Source organism: Pagrus major, chromosome 11, assembly GCF_040436345.1.
Source record: "Pagrus major chromosome 11, Pma_NU_1.0".
NCBI classification, from domain to species: Eukaryota; Metazoa; Chordata; class Actinopteri; order Spariformes; family Sparidae; genus Pagrus; species Pagrus major.
The window spans coordinates 30,667,204-30,688,795 of NC_133225.1; the positions used below are offsets into that span (position 1 = coordinate 30,667,204).

The following is a 21,592-nucleotide window of genomic DNA, read 5'->3' on the forward strand; positions in this document are numbered from 1 at the left end:
ATTCCAAACAAGACTCCGCATAGGTACATTCCGCTACAGCCGTGATGGAAATCAAACACACCACGCGTCCGGCCCCAAAAATGCGAGTAATACCATTGGCTGCGTCCTCGTCGTATAGGGCGGAGAGGTGGTGGGCAGAAAATCAACTGTCATTCCAATCAGCTGTGTGAGGGAGCCGAGGACTCTCCTGCAGGATTTAACAACAGGTACATGATTTAAAAATAGTTACGTGTAGAGTTTAACCCCGAGTTATTATGTATTATTTTACTCGCATATATTGCTGCAAGAAATTGGTGTTTTGAGTGCGTTGAAGTTTTAAATGTGTTCTCTTATATCATTGTTGGGTTTTTTTTGCACTCTGAAGAAGGCATGTGCATTTTGCTTCTCAGTGCTTAAAACAGACGGAAAATAGGTTTAAATAACCCGCCAGGTAGATTTTAAATTGTGAGTTTTTACCCCCCGTTCATCAACTATTGCTGCGTCTAAAGTAAAAAATCAAATAAAATTATGAAGCAAAACGTTTTATTTTAAGTGTATAAATGATGATGTGGTTGTCCACAGTAGTAGGTACTTAGTGCATGTGCTGTGCAGCAGAGCAGACATGCCTGGGCAAAGCCTCTCACTGGTTTTCATTCATATGAATGATAAATGAATACAAGTTGTTATTATTGTGTCATGCATACAGTAATGTCCATCCCGCATGTGCTCACAGGACACCATACATTCATATAAGACAGATTTAGAAGGCTGTATGTATATTTTAAAAACATTAATTCAATAATATAGGCTTTTGTTGTCGCCATCTAGCGACAGCCTGGATATTGCACACTCACTTGCTGGTTTAAACCCCCCGATCCGTTCCTGCAGCACCAGAGGCGGCAGTGTCAGGACCGCAGTTTCAGAACCCTACTTTTTGTTATAGTTTTGAAGGCTGATTCCACCCAAATACTACTTCCTTCCAAGTACTTATGGTTTTAAAGACTTATTCCATCCAAATAATACTTGCAATTCACCTTGGTTGCCAAGACTTGCAATTTGTATAATTAGCAGAATTAGTTAATTATCATCACTCACTCTAAAGTATGACTTGATGTGATATAAATAAAATTAACTTGACTAGATCTCAACCAGATATTTTGAAGGTTAGAAAAAGGCAAGGCACAAGGATGACTCTAGGGGCAAATTAAATATATATATTGCACAAGCACACATCCAAAAAAACAATGAGCAAAAATTAACAATGATAGAAACAATTAACAATACTATTTCCAGTCCATCAGGCTTCAACGAGCAAAGAGAATTTGGGGGTAAACAGGCAGCTGGCACAATTGAAGATTATTTAAGATATATAAAAATGGTAAAACAGAGTATTAAACAAGCATTTAAACTGATGACAGTAGGCTACCTGTGATTAAACATAGTTGACAGACACAGATCATATCGACATGCTTTTATCATTCTCTGAAGTTGGTTAGAATTAATTATAGTAGTCATTAAGTCGAGACACAGTTTGGCGTTCCAAATCACGCTATGGGTTCACAACACAAATGTTAAACAAATTATTGCACTTAAAATCACAATTGGACCTTAAAGAAAGATGAGGACAATAATCACATTAGACTTTTTAATACTTGGCACTAGGATGTCTTGTGAAAAAGGCCTCTTCAGTGTACATCCTGGCATTTCACTCAGTATACACAGATGGGCTTAATTATAAATTATAACTTATTGCACACTTTGTCAAGCCCACATTAACTGTCCTGTCCAGTTCAAGACAACAGACTTCTTTATAATGTCAAATAAATCAAACTTTATTCACTTTCAGTACTCACACTTATTTGTTGTCTGTCTTACTCCCTCTGTCTATAGCTATATCCTACTCAGTTTAAAACAGATCTTCATCTTAGGAATTTAGATAGTGATTAGTAAGATATGTGGACGATGCACCACCTCACATCCACCATGTCAGGGCGATGTTATAAAGGGAATTTCCCATGTCATATAATCTGATTCATATCTTTGTTACATCTAAGGTAAAGGTAAGCAGTTCCATACTAGTGATGTCAGATTTGATGTACAGAGTGTGGATCATTTAAGAACTGACATATTTTTTGGAAAGTAAGAAAGTAACAGTATTTGGAAGTAGTATGGTTCTCTTTGGTAAAAGTGAAAGTCACCCTGATGAAAAGTCATTCAGTAAACCTGTTAGAATATCTGATATTAAGTGTACTAAAGTACCAAAAGTGCAAGTAAAAGTAAGTCATATGTGTATGTATATACTGTGTACTATGGGTTGACTGACTAGACTGGTCAGACTATTAATTAATTAATTAATTAATTAATTTATTTATTTATTTATTTATTAATTTGATTGCCAATAAAAGAACTTGCAATCTAAAAATAAAAGTGCAATCTAAAATAAAAGTGTACAATATACAATGAAATTGCAGTGCAACTCCTCAGTGGTCATACAAATAAAAACACCAGTACACAGCAAATTGATTTGCAGATGACTCAAACACACAAAATATAAAATCAAGTAAGTAGGTAAAAAGTATCAAGTGTAAGAACCGTGATGAATGATATACATTGTACTTGTGTACAGCACTTGAATAAATGTACTTAGTTACATTCCACCACTGAGTACTCTAAAGTTGTGTGGCACTTAATGGCTCTGTTATTTCTCTCAGTAATAAAGAGCAACATATATTTGGTTAAGATACTAGCAATAGTAAGTAAAAAAGCTAAATAAAAATTAAAATGGCTCTAAAAACACAGGACCAGGTGCAAGTTTTTATTTCGTAAATCTTCTGAATGGAAAAACAGGCTGAACACAATTGTAAGAATGTCTGGGAAAATATGAATGTTTTCCTGAGTTTATTATTATTATTATTATTATTATTATTAGTAGTAGTAGTAGTAATGATAATGATGCAGATCTCCTGCCAACAAAGATTTAAGTGACAAGAATGCTGAATGAACTCATTCTGCAGCTTCATTGTATTCTGTTCCAGACATGGGCCATCTGCTGATCCACCACCTGTGTTTCCTGCTGATCAGTGTGCTGGCCTGTCAGTGTCCTGCAGTCAACGGGCTGTTTGAGTGGCTGAGGCAGACAGAGACACCTCCGGCAGCAGCTGCACCACCTCCACCTGCAGCAGCTGAAGTCCCAGCACTTCTAGCAAGGGATGCTCAGTTTGAGATGGCTACTGCGGATGAGAAGTTTTTAGCTGAGGCAAAAAATATGGAGATCAGCCCATTAGACAGCTGCAATTATAAGGTGAAACTGAGCGTCTGTGGTCCTTGATATTTAGGTCTTTTCACATTTTGACTCACAATTCACTCAGGTCACTTAAGCAAACGGGGTCAAATCAAGAATTGAGTTATTTTTATGATTATGTGTAAAGCTGCAAACGACAATTATATCCTTGTCTGCTCGATCTGCTCCAAAATGTCAGAAAATAGAATAAAAGGTCATCACATTTTATACAAACCAACAGTCCAAAACCCAAAAAGATTATATTTACAAAGGAAAACAAAGACAGGAAAAGGTATCTAATAGTTATTAACAGTTTGAGAACAGTTTTCATCACAGCAGACAGTGAACTTGAACATCAGATGTTATTCATGCTGCAGCAACTGTCAACAACAGCAAGGAGATGAAGGGGGAAAGAAATCCCCCAGACTGCCTTTATATAAACACTTAACTTTGTGAGTTGTTGATTAAGGAGAAGCTTTATAAACTTTATGAAATGCCGTCTCTGAAAAATTCTCAACTATTCAGGCCTCTGCCTGTTTGTCAGTGGTAACACGGACTCCAGTCTGCAGTGTAGTTCATACACTTGATTGATAAACCACAGAATTGTAGAGCTACATTCGGCTTCATGAGTTTTTAGATCATGTGCATTACACTTTTTTTAATTTTAGATTTATAAATCATTGATGGTTTGTATAATGCCTCGTTATATGGGGTGCTGCAGCCCCCTCAGCACCCCTACTTCATACGTCCATGGGTAAACTTGAAATCACATGACCACTTGAGACATGTCATGAAATATTTTGAGACTTAAGTCTTGAAAAAGTTGAGAAACACTTCTGTCACACCTCTTCTAGCTTCAGATATATTCATCGGTTTGGACGAACTTTGTTCACTATAATACTGTCACAGTAACATCGGTACAGTCCCACTGGTGTGTCTTTAACCCTTCAATAAAGCATTGTCGGGCACCCATTAGCTCGGTTGGTGGAGCGGGTGTCCCATGTGCGGAGGCTTTGCCCTCGCTGCAGCAGACACGGGTTCGAGTCCCGGCCTGGGGCCCTTTGCTGTGTGTCACCCCCTCTCTCATCCCCTTTCCTGTCATCTCTGAAGCTGTCCTATCAATAAAGCCAGACAAAGGCCTAAAAAATAATTAAGAATAAATAAATAAGTAAAGCACTGTGCTCTATTGTAGGTGGTTGCCCGGCTGAAGGCGAGCTGTGGCAGCCTCTCAGAGGAGCAGCTCGCAAAACTTGGAGTCGTTCTGTTCAACTGCCAATCAGAGAGTGAGGGCCGCCCGATCTACCCTTGTACAGAGGAAATGGTGAATATAACATGATAAAAGTAATATTTTTTTTTGTCTCTATGGAGCTCCTTTTAATCTAATTTTACTGTTTCAGACAATAAAAGAGTGCACAGCAGGCATGGACCCAGACACGTGGAATGCCTACCACATAGTGAGCAACAGAGCGCGCTCTGTCTGCTACGCAACTCGCCAGCAGCTCTTCAGACGCCGAGCCGAGCACACCGTCAACGCTCTCATCTCAACAGCCACGAGCCAACTGGATGCAATGAAGGACCTAAAGGTAGAGTTCTGTTATCTTCAGATCTGAGCAATAAATTTAAAAAATATATTTTAAAAAACACAATATGGCCAAGTGTAATATCCAAATTGCAGAAAGTGGACATTTTTTTTTGGGACAAATCAGCATTATAATGAAGTTCGTTAGAGCTGCAGAGATGTCCTGGACTACAAGTCTTGATCTCCAGATGTAACAAAACATGTTTGTTTGTTTGTTTGTTTGTTACAGAACCCAAACAAATGTCACATCATCATAATTTTAATTAGGGATGCACGATATATATCAGACCGATGAATTATGGATGCAATATTGGGAAATTTATATTATCAGCGTCAGTGAAAGGCTAGCCGATAATATGAGGCCAAATTGCTTTTATTGATTAGGGCAGCATTTACAAGAAGAGGAACAAAGAGAGGAAGAAGTGCAGCTCGTTGTGCTCATGATGTCAGGGTGAGGGGGAAAAAAGTAACACAACAAATCTGATTAGAGATATGGAATATTAAATCTTTTGGGTGCCAGCCTGGGTTAACCTGACAGAGCTGTTGTGTCACACATTCACCTACACAAAGGATTTATGTAATATATAATTGTATCCCACATACAACCACAGAAAACGACAAATGAAATTCAGAAAAGCCCTGAGCAATTTTACAGAAGCCCTGAGGTGCAAGTGAGGAAACTTTATTTTCTAGTAATCTATTTTCTAATTCTGATCTAAATAGTTTTTTCTCCTGTGTTTATGACTTGAAGTAGTGGGGGAAAAGAGATTACCAGGATAATCTTTTTAAGTTCCATAATTTTTACATCTGTGAAAACATGAGGAAAAAATTCAGGAGATTTTTTTTTTTTTCCACATTTGAAGCCAAGGGGGAAAAATATTTTTTTCAGGAGAAAAATTACTTGTTAGGCAGGTTATCAGAGAACTGATCTTACCGGTATCGGCCATGAGAAGCAGGTAATTATCAGTATTGACTGAGAAAAATGTGTATTGTGCATCCCTAAAATGATCATTTTCACTAATCCGGAATCATATGCCAGTATCAGTCAAAACAATCGCAATATGATTATTTTTGATGAATTTGTGCAGCCTTAGTTTTCTTCTACCTTTTTTACCTTCATGTGTACAGTATGGAGTAAAAGATCAAGTTGTGTTTTCTAACAGGAGGGCCAGCTGGAGCTGAGGGAACTGACTGCAACCTCCTTGGACAAGCTGCTGGACGGTCACAATGCTCTGCAGGCCCAACAGGGAAAACTGTACGAAGGCCAGGGGCAGATGGAGAGTTCACTGAGGGACAACCTGCAGCGTCTGAACCAGGAGAAAGCGCTCATCGCCTCTGGACAGGAACTGGTGGCTCAGCTCATCAAGGGCATCACACAGAGAATGGGTGAGAGCTCGCATGTGTTCTTGCATTTCACATGTTGACAGCCAGCAGTTGTGTTTTGCATCGCTGAACAAAAATGCTGCACCTCAGAAGTTGAAAATGTGTGCCCTCCTCCTACTTTATTTATTTATCCATTTATAGACTACAGTATCGGCCTGAGGCTAGTGAATGGAACATTTACATACAGCCACGTTAACTTTTGGCATCGTGCACCTGGAACGCTTTGGTTGTTGGAAGTTTGAAATGTCAACAATAAAATGCCGCCCTCTGATTTCGTCTGGAACATCGCATCAGAGTTTGAAAGTGTGAAGGAATCTTGAGAACAGTATGTTGCGCTAAAGTAGTGCCAGACCAATTTTGAATCCACCTCCTGAATGGGGAGTATTTAAAGTTTCACCAAAAATGAAATTTCAATCATTATCATGTTGATGGAAAGTCAGGTGAAGTTTTGTAGTCCACAAAAGATTTCTGGAGCTTCACAGTTTTGTTGTAGTTATAGGTCCATGGTTACCCAGGTCTTATGTTTAGATCAAACCGAGCCAAGGTGATTAAAACCTGTGTCTACTGCAGAGTCAATTGACCCGGGTGTAAATGCAGAGTGTACACATTCCCATTGCACACAAAAGCCTGATTTTAGCCAGTTTAAGTGGGATTTTTGACCAGTTGCAAAGGGGTATTAGAACCTTATTTGCCTCAGGCCAAGTGAGCTTTGACAGTCCTGGCACATTTGAAAGTGTGCCAACCCAGACTTTCACCCTGAGTTTGTGGCATTACACCTTGAAAATCAACTCAACACAGGAATTAAAGCTGCTTGTGTCCAACAGGTTAAAGTAAACAGAGTAGTCTCACCTCATTCTATAATGTAAGCATTAGTCACATATGCTAACAGACATTAAAAGAAGTGCAATGTGAATCGTTAAGCCCTGGGCTTTAGATTAAGCCTGGGTTAACTGTATGTATGTGTCTGTCAACAGGTTAAGTGAAGGATAGCTCTTAGCTAAGAATATGCAGTTTGAAAAAAGTCCAGCACAATCCCTCTTCCCATGTAAGTCTTAACTAAATCCACAAAACAAACACAGTGACATATATATGTATGTGCCAAGTACTTTTTTTTCATGAATGGACAAGGTGATGAGAGAATGGCACATGTTCAAAAATGCTATATGTACGATGTTTAAATTTGAAGCTTTAACTCTTGTAGATTCTATGAGCTTACAGATGAGACAATAAAAGCAAGCAATAAGCAATAACACTTTTTAAAATTAATATCACATCTTCTTATCTCAACATCCCCAAATTCAGATACATAAAACATTTATTTTCATCAGAAATTAGGAACTTTTATTGGACTTAATTACTCTTCTTTCCTCACAGTGCATATAGGTTCACCCAATAATGAGAACTTTAAAAGACTTTATTTTCACCCTCAACACAAGCTCGTGCTTGGTTGTGATTGTTCCACTGTGACATCACAGTTGGATGTGATTGTTCCACTGTGACATCACAGTTGGATGTGATTGTTCCCCTGACATCAAAGTTGTACTGTTTAATCCAATGTGACATCACAGCTGGTTGTGTTTGTTCCACTGTGACATCACAGTTGTACTGTTTTTTTTCCATTGTGACAATCATAACCAACTGTGATGTCACAGTGGAACAGACATATTGTACATGTTTTTCAAGTACAATATTGGGTCCCCACAGAGATACAACATAATAATTAATCTAAACATATGGAGCATAATGGAGCCCTGAACAGTCAAAGTAAAACCAGCCAAATACATTATTTAGCCCAACAGTAAATTAGCAGCTTCATGGAATGTTTAGAGATGAGCGACACAAAGAGGCCCTATAGATAATGTTTCAGAAAGCAGGTCTAACAGGTTTCACTCAGCCTGCTTTCTTTTTCCTCAGATCACCCGAGTCTCTTCACTGCTTCAAACATTTCAAATGAGGCTTGACCTATATGCTTTGAGTCTTTGCACATACGTTTACTTTTTTTGTATTGAATATGCTTCGCACTTGGTATTTGTGATTTCTCTTTTACATTATTTTCTATTGTTGCTGATGAAAAACACTTTGTAAGCTGGGTTTAGAAAGGTGTTATATGAATAAAGTTATTTAGTAACTTACTAATACCTATACTGCACTTTTTCAATCTTGCCCCTGACAAATACCTCCCATATTATAATAAACATCTAAACTAAAACTAATAGTGAAAAGAATAAAATCCATATCAAAAACTGTATCTGAAATAAGTAAACCCGTTCTGGAAAGAAAGTGAATCTAAACAGAATCTAACAACACAAATTAAAAACAAAAGTAAACTTTAATAACCTAGCTAATGTTCCTCCATCTTGTATGAATATGAAATGATATTTACAATCTGTCCTTTTTTTCTTTTTTTTTTTCTTTTTAGAGAATGTGAGTGAAAACCTACAGATCCAAGGCTCGGAGATGCAGGACAGCCACAAGGGGATTGTTAAAGACCTCGCAGACGTCCGACACCAAGCCCAAGACATCTACCAAAAGATTGGTAATCAAAACATGTCACAAACCCAAATGAATTACAAACGTGTTGTTTAAAAACTGTTTTGTCTTTGATTTCTGTATTTTGTTTCCCTGTGGCTGATCAGACCACAGTATGTTGGAGTTCCTGCAGTACCAGGACCAGACGTCTCAGTACTACACAGACCTGATGAACAAACTGGAGCGCATGAACAGCACGCTGGGACTGACGCTACACTACCTTGATAACATGCAGAGCCGGATCGAGGAAAAGCTTCACATGATCCAGGGCTACCTGGGCTGGGCAGGTGAGACATGAAACCCACAGTGCAGTGACCACGTTTGTCCAGATTGATAAGAATTCAGTGTCTACAGTGCAAATCCACATGTTTTCCAATCTAGAGCTGAAATTATCAGTTGATCAACAGAAAATGAAAAAAGAAAATCATTATTCAAATTTTCATAAGTAAAAATGTCTGATATCTCAGTTCCCAGCATCTCAAATGTCCCATAAAATAAACTATCTTTGAGTTTTGGACTGTTGGTTGGACAAAAACAAGCAATTTGAGAAATGATCATGGGCTTATTTTCCACTCATTTTCAAAATTACATTTCACGGACTATTCTCTCGATCAGTTGAATAAAGTCATCGGACGATGGAATCAGTTTCAGGAAAAAAAAGGGATTACTTTTTGTTGGTGAAAGCTAGACAGGTCCAGCATAGTCATCTATATTCATGTTTTAAATGTAACACTGTCGAAATTGAACAATCTTTGGTATTAACTTTATCAGAACTGTTGAACTGAACATTAAGGCCCTCTCTCTCTCCCCCTAGTCCCTCCCACCCTCTCCCTCAAACTCATGCTTTGTAATGTTACTAAAATAGAGTAATTTTAGAGATGTGCAGGACGCCCTCTTCAATTTGATACCCCTTTCCCACCGCTCAAAAATCCCACTTATACCCACTAAGATCAGGCTTTTGTGTGCAAACCCAGCTCGGCTTTGATCTAAACATAAGACCCGTGTCAACATCTGGTGCTAGCTCGTAAATAAGGAAGGAATTTGGGATGCAGTCTATTAAGGAAGTTTTATTACTGGACACAGTGTTGGAGGTTCAAAAAAGCTTGGCTTCCCGGCTATGAAAATACCTGCATCGCCGACCGAGCAGGCTATAACTTGAAGAGGGATAAAATAATTTAATCGTGCAGCTCTTCTAGACTTTCTAAATGGCTGAAATTATGATAGTGAAATGAGTCATTTCGCGGGGGTTGTGATGCTCAAAAGAATTTTTCACCGTTTTACAGACGCTTCTTTTACAATGGCTCGATTGTTGTTTTCTCTTCTGTTACAACTGTTTTCGGCGCATTCGTGACGTGAAACCTGACATACAATGTAACACTTCAGATAAAAATGAGACGGGCTGCCTTGCTACTAAAGGACATAATATGTTACATTTCTGCATTAAGAATGTCTTAACTCGACTAGACCTTTTGTTATATGTTTTGTCAAGTTGTGTACTTTAGACTATTCCAAACGTTTCCTACAATGTTCAAACTCAGAAATCAATATTTTGTTCAAGGTAACGGTGAGTTTTGTTTGGTCGCCTGTTGCTAAAACTTCCAGTCGGAACTGAAGAAGGAAGTCGGCCAATGCAACCACACATGACTTCAATAGAAATCGATGGTTGTTTAACAATGAAGAAGGATCTCCCTTGATTCCATGCAATTTAAATATTTTGTTTTGTTTTGATTTAGAGACCCATAGTGACATAATGTGCATTTAACATTTTTTTTCATGTACTGATAACTGTGTCCTTTGTGCTTCTTGTGATTCCAGGTTTGAGCCTGGCAGCCATGTGGACGTGTGTTGCACACACAGGTTACTTCGTGCTGTGTGCCGTCCTGCTGACGTTCCTGCGTTGTCCAGGTTTCTCTCGAGCCGTGCTGCTGCTCACTGTGCCTCTTAATGCTGTGGCTGAGGTCAACCAGCAGCCAGCACTGGATCTCACCGGCCTCAGCCTGCTGCTGCTCGCTGTCTCTCTGGGTGCAAACTGCTTAAAGCTGCTTACAAGACAAATACTTCAGTATTCTCTTACATTTGTCATAATGCTATTTTATTTATGTATATCTGCAGGTCACTGGTTTGTGAATCAGTTGTGGGCCTACTTAAAACACAGAGGAATGCCCGCTGCCCCGCTGCCTCTGGCCCCATGTGAAATTGTGGAGCCACAGAAGCCGCCAGTTTCATCCTGTCACTCCTACCCACCATCCTCTACACCGCAGAAGTGAGTCTGCAGAGTTCATTATTTACCATCTACGCTGCAGAGTAGGGCTGCAACAAATGTTTTTCATGAGCCTCTCTCATCCACGAGTAGATGCATGCTTCTTTCTGCGTGTGATTCGGTAGGAAGGATGAATTTCCATAGAAAGAAAATAGTTCCTACATGAAACTTCCTACAACAAGGTGTGTGGATGATCTTGAGTAACCGGGTCATAATTTCTGTAAAGAGACATTGCTGTTGAGTTTTTCCAAATGTGAGTACCATCTAGTTCCATTTAATCAGAGAGGAGGCAGACATCTCTACAGCAGATATCTCCAAAACTCTGTCACTGACACCAAAACAATCTAATTATATAAATTATTCTGCAGGTTAGAGGAATAATGTGTTTTTGGATTTTGTGGTGAACTGTCCCTTTTTAAAAAAATGCCCAGTATACATTTCCAAAACCCAACCTAACATCTTCAAAATGCGTGTTTTGTCTAACCAAGAGTCCAAAAATGTGTTTTTAATCCTGTTTGAATTGTGCCATGACTTATACAAATGTTTGTCAATTTTAATAGATAATTTAAACAAGTCATGAAAGTGGCAGTTTGTTATATAGACAGTAAAATACCATTTAGTTTTGTGTAATGTCACCACATCAACATATGGCCGTCAACTCAGCACAGCAAAAGTATCAAGAAAAGGTGAAAATCACAATAAGTCTGGTTCTACTGACAGCTGCAGTTATATAAAAAGAGTAAGTCAGTTCTGTGAGCCAGCTAATATTTTGGACTGGCTCTACAAACTTTCAGTTATGTGTGAGTGTTAAATGAGGTGATGTTACTAACACACCTGTTGGATGTGTAGTCTCTCTAATGATGTATTTTCAGTCTTATACTTGATCAGTTTTATGACAAACTGCAGTTGTCTCGAGTTTAAAAATTCAAACAGGATCAAAGAATTATTTCTCTCGCTCTTCACCATACATATTCTTTCCAAAATAATGGAGGAGCATGACTTTACCTCTCTTATTAAAACACATTTCAACAATTGAGCAGCATCGTGGAAGATAAGTGCTCCTAATTCTGTTGTAGTTGTTTTATTTGATGTCGTTGGTCCTATCCTTTTTGTCCTCAGAGAGGAAAAGAACGGTTTCCTGGAGCAGGTCGACCTGTTGAATCAGGACAGCTTCATAACAGGTTTGAAATATGTACAACTATAGATATCTGAGAAGTATTTCCGATTATTCAAATCCTTAGTGGATTTAGATTGACCTCATTTTTTCTCACTTATGTCTTTGTATTCAGGTGACTTTGGTGTATCAGTCGTGTCTCCCCCTCACAGGAAGCCAGAGTCCAGGTTCATGCCGATTATTGGCACACCCAATCACTCGACTCCCAGGCTCATACCACAGCAACTTCTGTCAGCAGTGAGCAAATCTAGAGTATCATATGATGGTGAACTTAGGATGCATTTTCAGTATCTTTTGAATTATTAATAGGTTTTGTGGCTTCATCTTTCAGGCTCTGGTTGATGACATCCCCCCAATGAACCTGGGTGGTGTCTTTGATGCAGTGAACAACTCGCGGGATTTGTTGAGCGACTCACGAAGTGCGAGTCCGACCCCGTCACTATACAGCAACAGGTCAGGGGAAACTCAAACATGTCATTAAAAATACATTTTGATGAGGCCTTTTTTTCCCCATGTGACACTTTTTCACTCCATCTTTCCTGTGGCAGCTCTCTATCAGGCCGTCAGCTGTGCAACGGTATCACGAAAACGGGGAAGGCCTGTAAGAAGAGAGCCGTGCCAGGACAGGAGTACTGCAGAGTCCACGAAGGAGGGCACTCCTCCTATGTTCACTCCTGAAATCATCAACTTTCCCTTTGTTTTATTTTTCTTTAACAGCGCGTTCTCTGCAAAAAACTGTTGTCATTGTGCCTGCTTTGCTTGCATGTTATGTTTACTATATGAGCGCTAGATTTTGTAAAAATCTTTTTATATATTTTTATTGTCATGTTTTTAAGTTAATAAATTATGTCTTTACCTATGAAACTGTCTGCACATGTTTTAAGAGCAGTAGTAGTGGTCTCAAAAGGCATCTTCATCTTTCTTTGGCGTATGATAAATAAACTCTCCAGAAGTTATCAGAGAACTGTGACATACACACAGACACTTCAGACAATTTATAGGTACAAAACATTTATTTCACTTGACTGAATAAAAAACATCCAAGCCACCAGTTAAACAGCCCATACCATAACCATCTTACTCTTCATTAAATAAAGTATCAAAGCCAGGGACCTCATTTGTAAAAACGTTCTCGGATGTATTCCTTATTTTCGACGATGTGCTTATGTTTGATTCATAAAAGATACTGAGAATAAAAAAACTTGCTTAAAGAGGTCATATACTAATTTCCAGGTTCATATTTTTATTTGGGGGTCCTAGTAGAACAGGTTTGCATACTTTAATTTTCAAAAAACACATTTTTCTCTTTTCTGCATCACCTCTTTTCACACTGTCTTGAATATTCTGTTTTAGCTACAGAGTGAGACATCATGCCTCTGTTATATCTTTGGTGAGAGTTGTACATGTGCATTACTTAACAGGCTAGATGTAGCCAATCAGAGGCAGAGTAGGGCAGGTCATGCCAAGCAAGGTAGTGTGATCCAAAATGACACAGCTACAACTGGTAACCATGGCTGCAGTACAGCTGTACATGTTTGAGCCCAATTCTGATACCGAAACACCTTCACAACCAAGACTGGAGCAGGACGTTTCAGAGTGGCAAGTTATTATTTTGTAACAGTCTTTAAATGTAAATTTCTCTACATCACAGTAGCAACTGTATGTCTGCTGACTGACTGGAGTGTATATATTTTATAATACATATATAAATATATATATTTATATAACGCCCGTTACAGTGATGCACATAAGTTAAGGAAGTAAAGGCTCGACTCTTGACTAGGCGTTTAGGCAGTGCAGGAGCAGTGTTTTCTGTGGGAGACAGTAACTCCCTTTGACGTGGACTTTGCAGACCTTTTACATCGACAAAAATGTTACATAGCACAATAAAGGAAAGGCAAAAACCCCAAAAGCATAATATAACCTCTTTAAGCAATTTACGCACATATGATATAAATCACAAATCAACTTAAATTGACAACGTCTGCACAAATGAGGGTTTAGTCAGAAACAGCCACAGACCAAAAGAGAAAATCTAACTTTTTGGATGACAAGATCACAGCAATGGTAGAGGACAGTGAAGCCAGGCAACACGTATCATACAGTCTAAAGAATGGGTTGATAAACAAGCCCAACATGCAACTTGGGTGTGTGTCACCACTGCAGTGTTCATAAACCTGTAGTACCCCGACATAACCAGCAGGAAAATTGCACTGCATCAAGTCTAGACTTGTTCGAGATGAGATCATTTCCAAATCAGAGGTTTTATAAATAACCACTTAAATGACCAGGTGCCTCATTTATAAAGCAGAAAAAAGAATGAAACCCATGTTTAAGATTCCCAATCCCAAACCCTTCAAACAAACAGTGACAGTAATTCAATAATGTTGATCTGCTAGAAAAGATTTGTACTAACTAGACAATTACTAAAATTATTCAGCTGTACCAACACCTGGATTCCAAGATTAAAGCAAAACTTTTCTGAAGTATGAATCATTTACACACCCAAACATGTAAATATAGGGCCCAAGTTTAAAAATACCAGAATTTCCCTTTAATACAGTTCAGTGTTGCAGACTTGAATTCAAAGTGATGTTTAGTCCAGGGCTTGTTCCATAAAGCATGCAGGATTTCTGAGGAGCGATGAGTGAGGACACACAAGTTTTTAATAGGCTTGACAGGCTCTGTTCCTGGATACTAGTCATTGATTTGATGCTGCAGTTGACAGAATGATCTGGTACATACATAACAACATCACTGGAGTGTCATACAGGAGTGAAGACAGAAAACAGATGAAACTGAACTGTTTCACCCACAAGTTCTATCTTTAGTTTGTTTTCTGATTCACAATCAAGTTAAAAATTGTGGAAAATAGGTCTTAACATCCATGTAGGAAAACATGAATGCAATTTAATGGAATTGGGATGCTCCCCAGGTATCAGGTTAGTGGCTGAACCTGAACTAGGAGGAATTTGCTTTATGGAACAGGCCCCATCTCACAGAGTGCACAGACAGGAGTGACAGAATCAGACAGACTTCATTCAGTCATTTATCTGCCTGTGCAGATGAACCACCTTCATTTCTTCCAGTCCTCTCCATCACCATCATTTTCTTCCTATAGAAGGGCTTCATGGATGGACACACTTGATACCGACTTGTTTGCCAGAGGTTTCATTTCCGGGCTGAGTCATAGTTGGCAACAAACCAATCACAGGTTTCCTTCAAAGCTGTAAGTGAGATTGAGAAGAATCAGTGAAGATCAACAGCAGATTTAGTTAATACACATGTCTTCTCCTTTTATCAAGTATTCAAGATTTCTACTCCCAGCCACAGGCACACACACACACAAACACAACCAAAAGCCTGTCCCACCTTGGTCAAAGGGTGTGAAGGTGAAGTCTGGCAGGTAGCGGCGCAGCTTTGCATTGTTGGCTGTCTTTTTGAACTGGCCGTCTGATTTACTGGTATCATACTAGAGGTCAAAGGTCAAGGAAACTGCATGGAACTCTCCAGATGAGGGCAAAACATTTCTTTCTTTCAAAAGTCTTTGAAGTGCAAAAGATTTAAAAAGAAAAACTGCAAGTCTTAACCTTCCAGACATCCAGTTCTTTGAGCTCATTAAAGTAATTTATTAAAATACATTTGTAGAGAATTTGTAGCATCACAGTGAAGATTATATTTAAGAACAACAAACTGAAACATGGACCACAGTAAACCTGGAACAACCTGTTCTATGGTAAGCATGCACTCATCTGGCTTAGCATGATTAAAAGGATACCACCACTTCTCCTTTAAAGTCCAGTGCTTGCACTACTGCTTCAGCAGCCTCTTTGATGGACACCTCATCTTCCTCTCCAACTGAAACAGCCAACACAACATAGACATTACTATAAACTTAACTCAGCTTTGACTACTGATGTGCTGTGTATGACAACTCACCGGAGAGAATGATCGGATCGACCTCTTGATAGTCTCTCAGGACCCAGATGAAGAGACGGGCCAGGTCCAGCGAGTAAATGAACTGTCTTCTGGGAGTGCCGGAGCCCCAGACCACCAGTGGCTTCCCCTCCTCTAATGACAGAAACAAATGAGCACACGATTTATATGTTGGATTGGTAACAGTGCTACTACTGAACTTACCAAGCCAAAGTAAATACTTTTTCAGTGATTAAATAAATGGGAACAATACAACTAAATAAAATGTCTATGACAAAATAATTAAAATCTGCAGTTAAAAGAGAATGTATGAAACAAAAACATATATTTTAAAGTAAAAAAGAAAAAAGTAACACTGAAAAAATGAAATGTCAGTCATTATCTACTCACCCCCAACGCTGAAAGTCAGGTAAAGCTTTGTGGTAAACAAAACCTTTCTGGAACTTCACAACAATACGTGGCAGCATTCTCCTAAACAACTGAAGCAGATGGGGACTTGTTTTAAAAAGGTAACAAAACAACAAACAAAAAAACCCCCTAACATAAAATGGCTCCATACAGCTCCTCCGCTGTAATTCAAGTCTGTGGAACCCCCGAGATCCTAATTTGATTTGAAAAGACGTTATTTACACCCTTGACGCTCATGCACCCACTTCAGACAGAGTGCTTAGCAGCTATAGCACTGATTTTGGCTTAAAAAAGGTATAAATAACATCTTTTCAATTTGGGATCTTGGGGCTTCCAGAGAAACGAGTCCTGAGCTACTTCAGTTGTTTAGGAGCATGCTGCAACTCTGTTTTGCTGTGAAGCTCCAGAAATGTTTTGTGGACTATGAAACTTCACCTGACTTTCCATCGAAATAACTAAATTTTGATTTGTGGGTGAACTTATCATTTAAGGGGAGAAACGACAATACCTGTGCATCGGTACTATCTTATGTAAGAGACTGTGACTTACTCTTGGCAATGTAAGTTTTGTGTATGAGGCCTGGCAGCACATGACCGTCCTCAATGTTGAAGTTGTCATGGGGACCGAACACATTTGTGGGAATCACTGACGTGTAAGGACGCTCATGCTGCTCGAAATATGCCCTGTGAGACGTAAACACAGTTTTACACACAATTCTTATTCGGATGATGATAGTGTGAATTTACTATAGATGTTTGACGAGTTCCAACCTGTTATACACATCAAGCATTCTCTTTGCATAGGAATAGCCAAAGTTCGAGTCATGAGGAGGACCGTTATGGACCTTGTGTAAAGAAGCAAAGTAAAGTTAGTCACCATTCACAAGTTTACAGACACATGCCAGCGTACAGCAAACACATTGATGCCTTTTACCATGGTCTCGTCGATTGGGTAGGTGGTCTTGTCAGGAAAGATGCAGGTGGATAGGCAGGAAACCACCTTGACCACATCAACTGCATGTGCAGCCTTCAGCACGTTATCATTGATGTAGATGTTGTTCCTCTGGAGGGGACAGACACAAATATGAAAATAACACCTGTGCTAGTTTATTTTCAGTGATAACAGAAAAACAACCTTCTCATACCCAAAAGTCCAGGTTGGACTTCATGTTTTTGAAAAGTCCCCCAACCATAGCAGCCAGATGAATAACATGGGTTGGCCGATGTTTTTCAAACACTGCCATCGTCTCCTCCGTGTTCCTGAAAAGAGGAAAAAAAAAAAAAAAACACTCAAAAACCCAAGAAAAACACGAACTGAATTGTTTCTGTTGCTACCAAAACAGGTTTGCTTATTAGTTGTAGCTAGAAGAAGGATGTTCTCACAAGAGGTTGGCATCTTTGGACGAGAGGAATATCCATTCTTCCCCTTCCTTGGCTCCCCCCTCCTCATTGACCACGCGCTGTATGGCCCGGCCAACCAAGCCGGACCCTCCTGTCACCAGCACCCTCATTGGAGCGGTGTGATTGGCCTGACAGCTCATCTAGAAAAAGCAAGACGGACAAATACTTCATTAGGAATAAACATAATCCAAACAAAACAGGACATGTTAGAGGGTATAAGAGATGTTCTGATACCATTTTTTCCTTCCTGTTACCGATCCAATACCAGTGCGTGTTAACAAAAAAAAGATCTCTTTTATTTTAAAAGTAAATATATACAATATATACAACTAACCCTGTATGGATGTGATATGATTGCTATCATTGTTGTTGGCCTGGCTCAGGTAAAACCTTGCAGAGAATGACTGCCGTACAACATTCTTTTACCATCTATTTTGACAGTCAGTCATAGCTGAAAAAGAACAAATAAAGAAAACTAGGAATAAATAACAATTCCTTTAAAAACTGTTAAAGTGCAGCCACTTTTTAAATAGAACAGTTTAAAACAGTAGTGCAACAGCAACTTAAATAAATCTAGGAATAAATTATTCCCTAAACTTACTCACAGAACTTGTTTGCTTGCAGCACCGCACTGTGAAGAGCAAATCTTGGTGGCGATACTGTGTCACCCAGTGTGCAGACTCAGCAAAGACATGGGGCACACGTTGGAGGTCCAAATGTCATTAATAAAGCTGACTGCCTGCACGTCTTTCAGCCTACATGAAATGTGTCCCCTCACTGTCTCGTAAAGTTTGGGGAGAGCAGTTTCGTCGTTCGCTTTTGCTTGATGCATCTTCAAATGCTTAATGTGGTTGCTGGTGCTCACCGATACCTGCATTTTCGGCAGTATTGACAGCAGTTCTGATACTGGTATCGGAATCCTAACAACTCTAGTCAGGCTATATTTCATTACATAAAAATGAGTGATTGTTATGACATTACAACAACACAGTCTGGTAGATTTATCATCAAAGCCGGATCACATGCTAGACTAGACCATTGTCATCATTCATTTTTCTAATGCTTTACTTTTATTTATTTTCAATTTCAATTTATAAATATTGCAAAGGATCTGGTTAGCCAAATTATGATTACCATTTTTTCTACTTCCTTGGGATCTAAACTCACATTGGATATTGTTTTGTCGAATGAGGTTTTGGAACGTCTCAGAGACAATGACGCATTGAAAAGTCAGTGATACATTGGTTTTGGTGCTGCTGGATCCCTGGCAGCAGGTACAGGTATTTCAGGCACAGATAAATATCACAGAATGCTACATCATTCAGCAGTTCAATACAGGTCCGTGGATAGAGATGACATTTTCTTACCTTGATGAATGAATAGTACATAACTAACACTAACTTACTGTTGCTATCTTATTAAGTGAAGCTTTATTGATGTAGCACATTTAAAACAGTTATAAAGCGCTTCAAACATGCAACGGACAAGGTGCTTTTGTATTTGATTGTTCTGACAATTCACTCAACATTTTCTGTGTAACCAAATCTAGTCATATGGAACTGTTTGCCTGCTCTTTTCACAGACAGCTTTTTAGCACTTGAGCATGTAATGCAAATTTACATGACCAAGCTTTGCACTGACTCTTGTTTCATCTGTTCATTTTTCAACCTATTTCATTTTGCACAACCTACATTCAGGCACTGCTGTGTTGGTACTTACAGTATTTAGTTATTTCTTAGAAAAGGTTTTATGTAATTCAATATTACACTTGTGACAACACTGGTAATGGAGGCAGGATATTTGACAGTTTTTACAGAGACTCCTGAACAATAATCATCACAAATGGCGATATAATGACTGGGTAAAGGCAAGAATTAGAGTATTAGTTGTAGAACAGTCTGGTAAGTTTAGAAAATGACATCACTTTACTGTAGTAAAGTAATCCAGGAAAAGACATACCACGACTTAATGATGTCCACACTATAAGACGATATATAGTCTCATATCACGATAAATATTGTATCTACTGTACAGCCCAAACCAGTGCACTGAAACTGTTCACCTGACTGGGAATTTAATAATTACAAATACCCCAAGCCCAATATCAGCTGATAATATCATCTGGGCTCCAGAAAACTGTGCAAACATGTTATTGTAATCCTTCTTATTATTTATCAATTTATTATTTGCTAGTATTTCTTGTTTTGGAAATTGTGTTCACTTGAGTAAAAGATGAATGACTACATAAATGTGAGACAGGCCAAAGTAAAACGGTTAGCTTACCTCTTTATTCGGTTGATGTACAACAACAACGTCCCAAGGCTCGTCTGACGGTTGTTACCTGCTTCTCATCACAGGTGACCAGTCTCCGCAGAACTGCAGCCAGGTAACGTTATTAGCCAAAGTTAATGTTAGCTAGCAGGCATCCGCTTTCAATTCAATTCCTCCCAGCGAGTGTTATATTAATATAGCTCGATACACTGTGACAACGATACCGCTGGTAAATTATATAGCCGTGTTTCTTTTTCCTCTGAGTGACACGTTAGTGCAGTGAAACAACTCTGAGCCGGACAAACGCTGTCCTCAGCCGTTAGCTGTAACTTAACACGTAGGAGGAAAGAAGACGGCATGAAATGTAAAACTCGGCTTCCGGTCATTCCCTTCAAAATAAAGAGCTTTTCCGTTTTCACGTCTCAAATATACGCAAAATGTCTTAAATTCTAAAAGGCGTTAATTATTATAAAAGTGGAAGAACAAAACACACGCTCCTAAGTTTCGCTCAATGATTGTTTTTCTTACAGTATTTTGATATGATATGATATTTTTTTATAATAAAAAATACCCCTTCCGCATAGCAAGAAAACAGGACAGGGACACGACACAACCTCAACACTCCCAACTTCTTTTTTCAATTTATGTGAAAGGGGCACTATGTAGTTTTGGGGACGAAATGTTAATCAGAAGAGAAAGATCTTTGTTGACTGTTGTTATTTGATGGCGCCCTTACTCATTATAATACGGTAGTAGCATTACTATTGTTCTGTTACGTGTTATACGGTGTGACGTCATTACGCTCCACATCAGAGCAGCGTGCCAGTCTGTTCTCCGCACTTCAGTGTGAGACTGGATAGCAGTCGGTTGAGCATGTAATGTCATGACTGCATGCTTCAATAAATATGCCTAAAGATGGCTAAAGAGGCATCCACGTTTTACTTATCGCCCTGACGCAATAAGAAGATTGCGCACTTCAGCTCTACAATCTTCATTGACCTTTTATGCCCAAACAAACAAAATGAACAAACTCTCTTTGTTTCCATGACTGAATAAACAAACTTACCTTAAAGGACAACACAATTTCATACTGTTTTACTTTTTATTTTTATTTGGCGGACCCTGCCACCTTCAAACAGTGCTCTTGGGACCTTATTTTCCTATGACAACAGCTTGTTGCTCCTCGGTAGAATGAAAGGGAGGTACAGCCTCTGTGTGTTTTCACATCTCACCAAACCTGATTTAACAGGTTTTTACAAGGGTTAACAGGACATACTGTACAACAGAGAACCGGAACCTCATTGTATACTTAGTTTGCTGCTGACTTTTAATTTAGTTTGGCCAGAACACTGGCACGTACTTGCATACTAGACAAGCCCACTTAAACTGGTTA

The 21,592-nt window shown here is 39.0% G+C and overlaps 2 protein-coding genes across 2 annotated transcripts; one reads left to right on the forward strand and one right to left on the reverse strand.

Annotated features, from left to right (window-relative positions):
- The first annotated feature begins 142 nt into the window (after nt 1-142).
- Nucleotides 143-12,877, forward strand: bmb (brambleberry). Its single transcript, XM_073476882.1, has 13 exons — nt 143-206; nt 3,015-3,280; nt 4,452-4,580; nt 4,657-4,842; nt 6,002-6,224; nt 8,641-8,757; nt 8,858-9,037; nt 10,566-10,772; nt 10,863-11,013; nt 12,130-12,191; nt 12,300-12,421; nt 12,516-12,637; nt 12,733-12,877. Exons 2-13 carry the CDS (start codon nt 3,017-3,019, stop codon nt 12,860-12,862), a joined length of 1,893 nt encoding a protein of 630 aa, XP_073332983.1. The 5' UTR covers nt 143-206; nt 3,015-3,016; the 3' UTR covers nt 12,863-12,877.
- LOC141005121 (GDP-L-fucose synthase-like) lies at nt 12,818-20,537 on the reverse strand. Its single transcript, XM_073476883.1, has 10 exons — nt 20,212-20,537; nt 17,911-18,068; nt 17,673-17,787; nt 17,462-17,590; nt 17,299-17,372; nt 17,078-17,211; nt 16,124-16,255; nt 15,963-16,042; nt 15,557-15,656; nt 12,818-15,411 (listed from the first exon to the last, which is right to left on the reverse strand). Exons 2-10 carry the CDS (start codon nt 18,066-18,068, stop codon nt 15,356-15,358), a joined length of 978 nt encoding a protein of 325 aa, XP_073332984.1. The 5' UTR covers nt 20,212-20,537; the 3' UTR covers nt 12,818-15,355.
- Nucleotides 20,538-21,592: the final 1,055 nt, after the last annotated feature.

Coding starts and splice junctions, on each gene's coding strand:
- bmb (XM_073476882.1), top strand. CDS start 3,017: ATGGGCCATCTGCTGATCCACCACCTGTGTTTCCTGCTGATCAGTGTG. Junction 3,281..4,451: donor TAGACAGCTGCAATTATAAG/GTGAAACTGAGC, acceptor GCTCTATTGTAG/GTGGTTGCCCGGCTGAAGGC. Junction 10,773..10,862: donor GCTGCTCGCTGTCTCTCTGG/GTGCAAACTGCT, acceptor GTATATCTGCAG/GTCACTGGTTTGTGAATCAG.
- LOC141005121 (XM_073476883.1), bottom strand. CDS start 18,068: ATGAGCTGTCAGGCCAATCACACCGCTCCAATGAGGGTGCTGGTGACA. Junction 17,591..17,672: donor AGTCCAACCTGGACTTTTGG/GTATGAGAAGGT, acceptor TGTCCCCTCCAG/AGGAACAACATCTACATCAA. Junction 17,373..17,461: donor ACCCAATCGACGAGACCATG/GTAAAAGGCATC, acceptor TCTTTACACAAG/GTCCATAACGGTCCTCCTCA.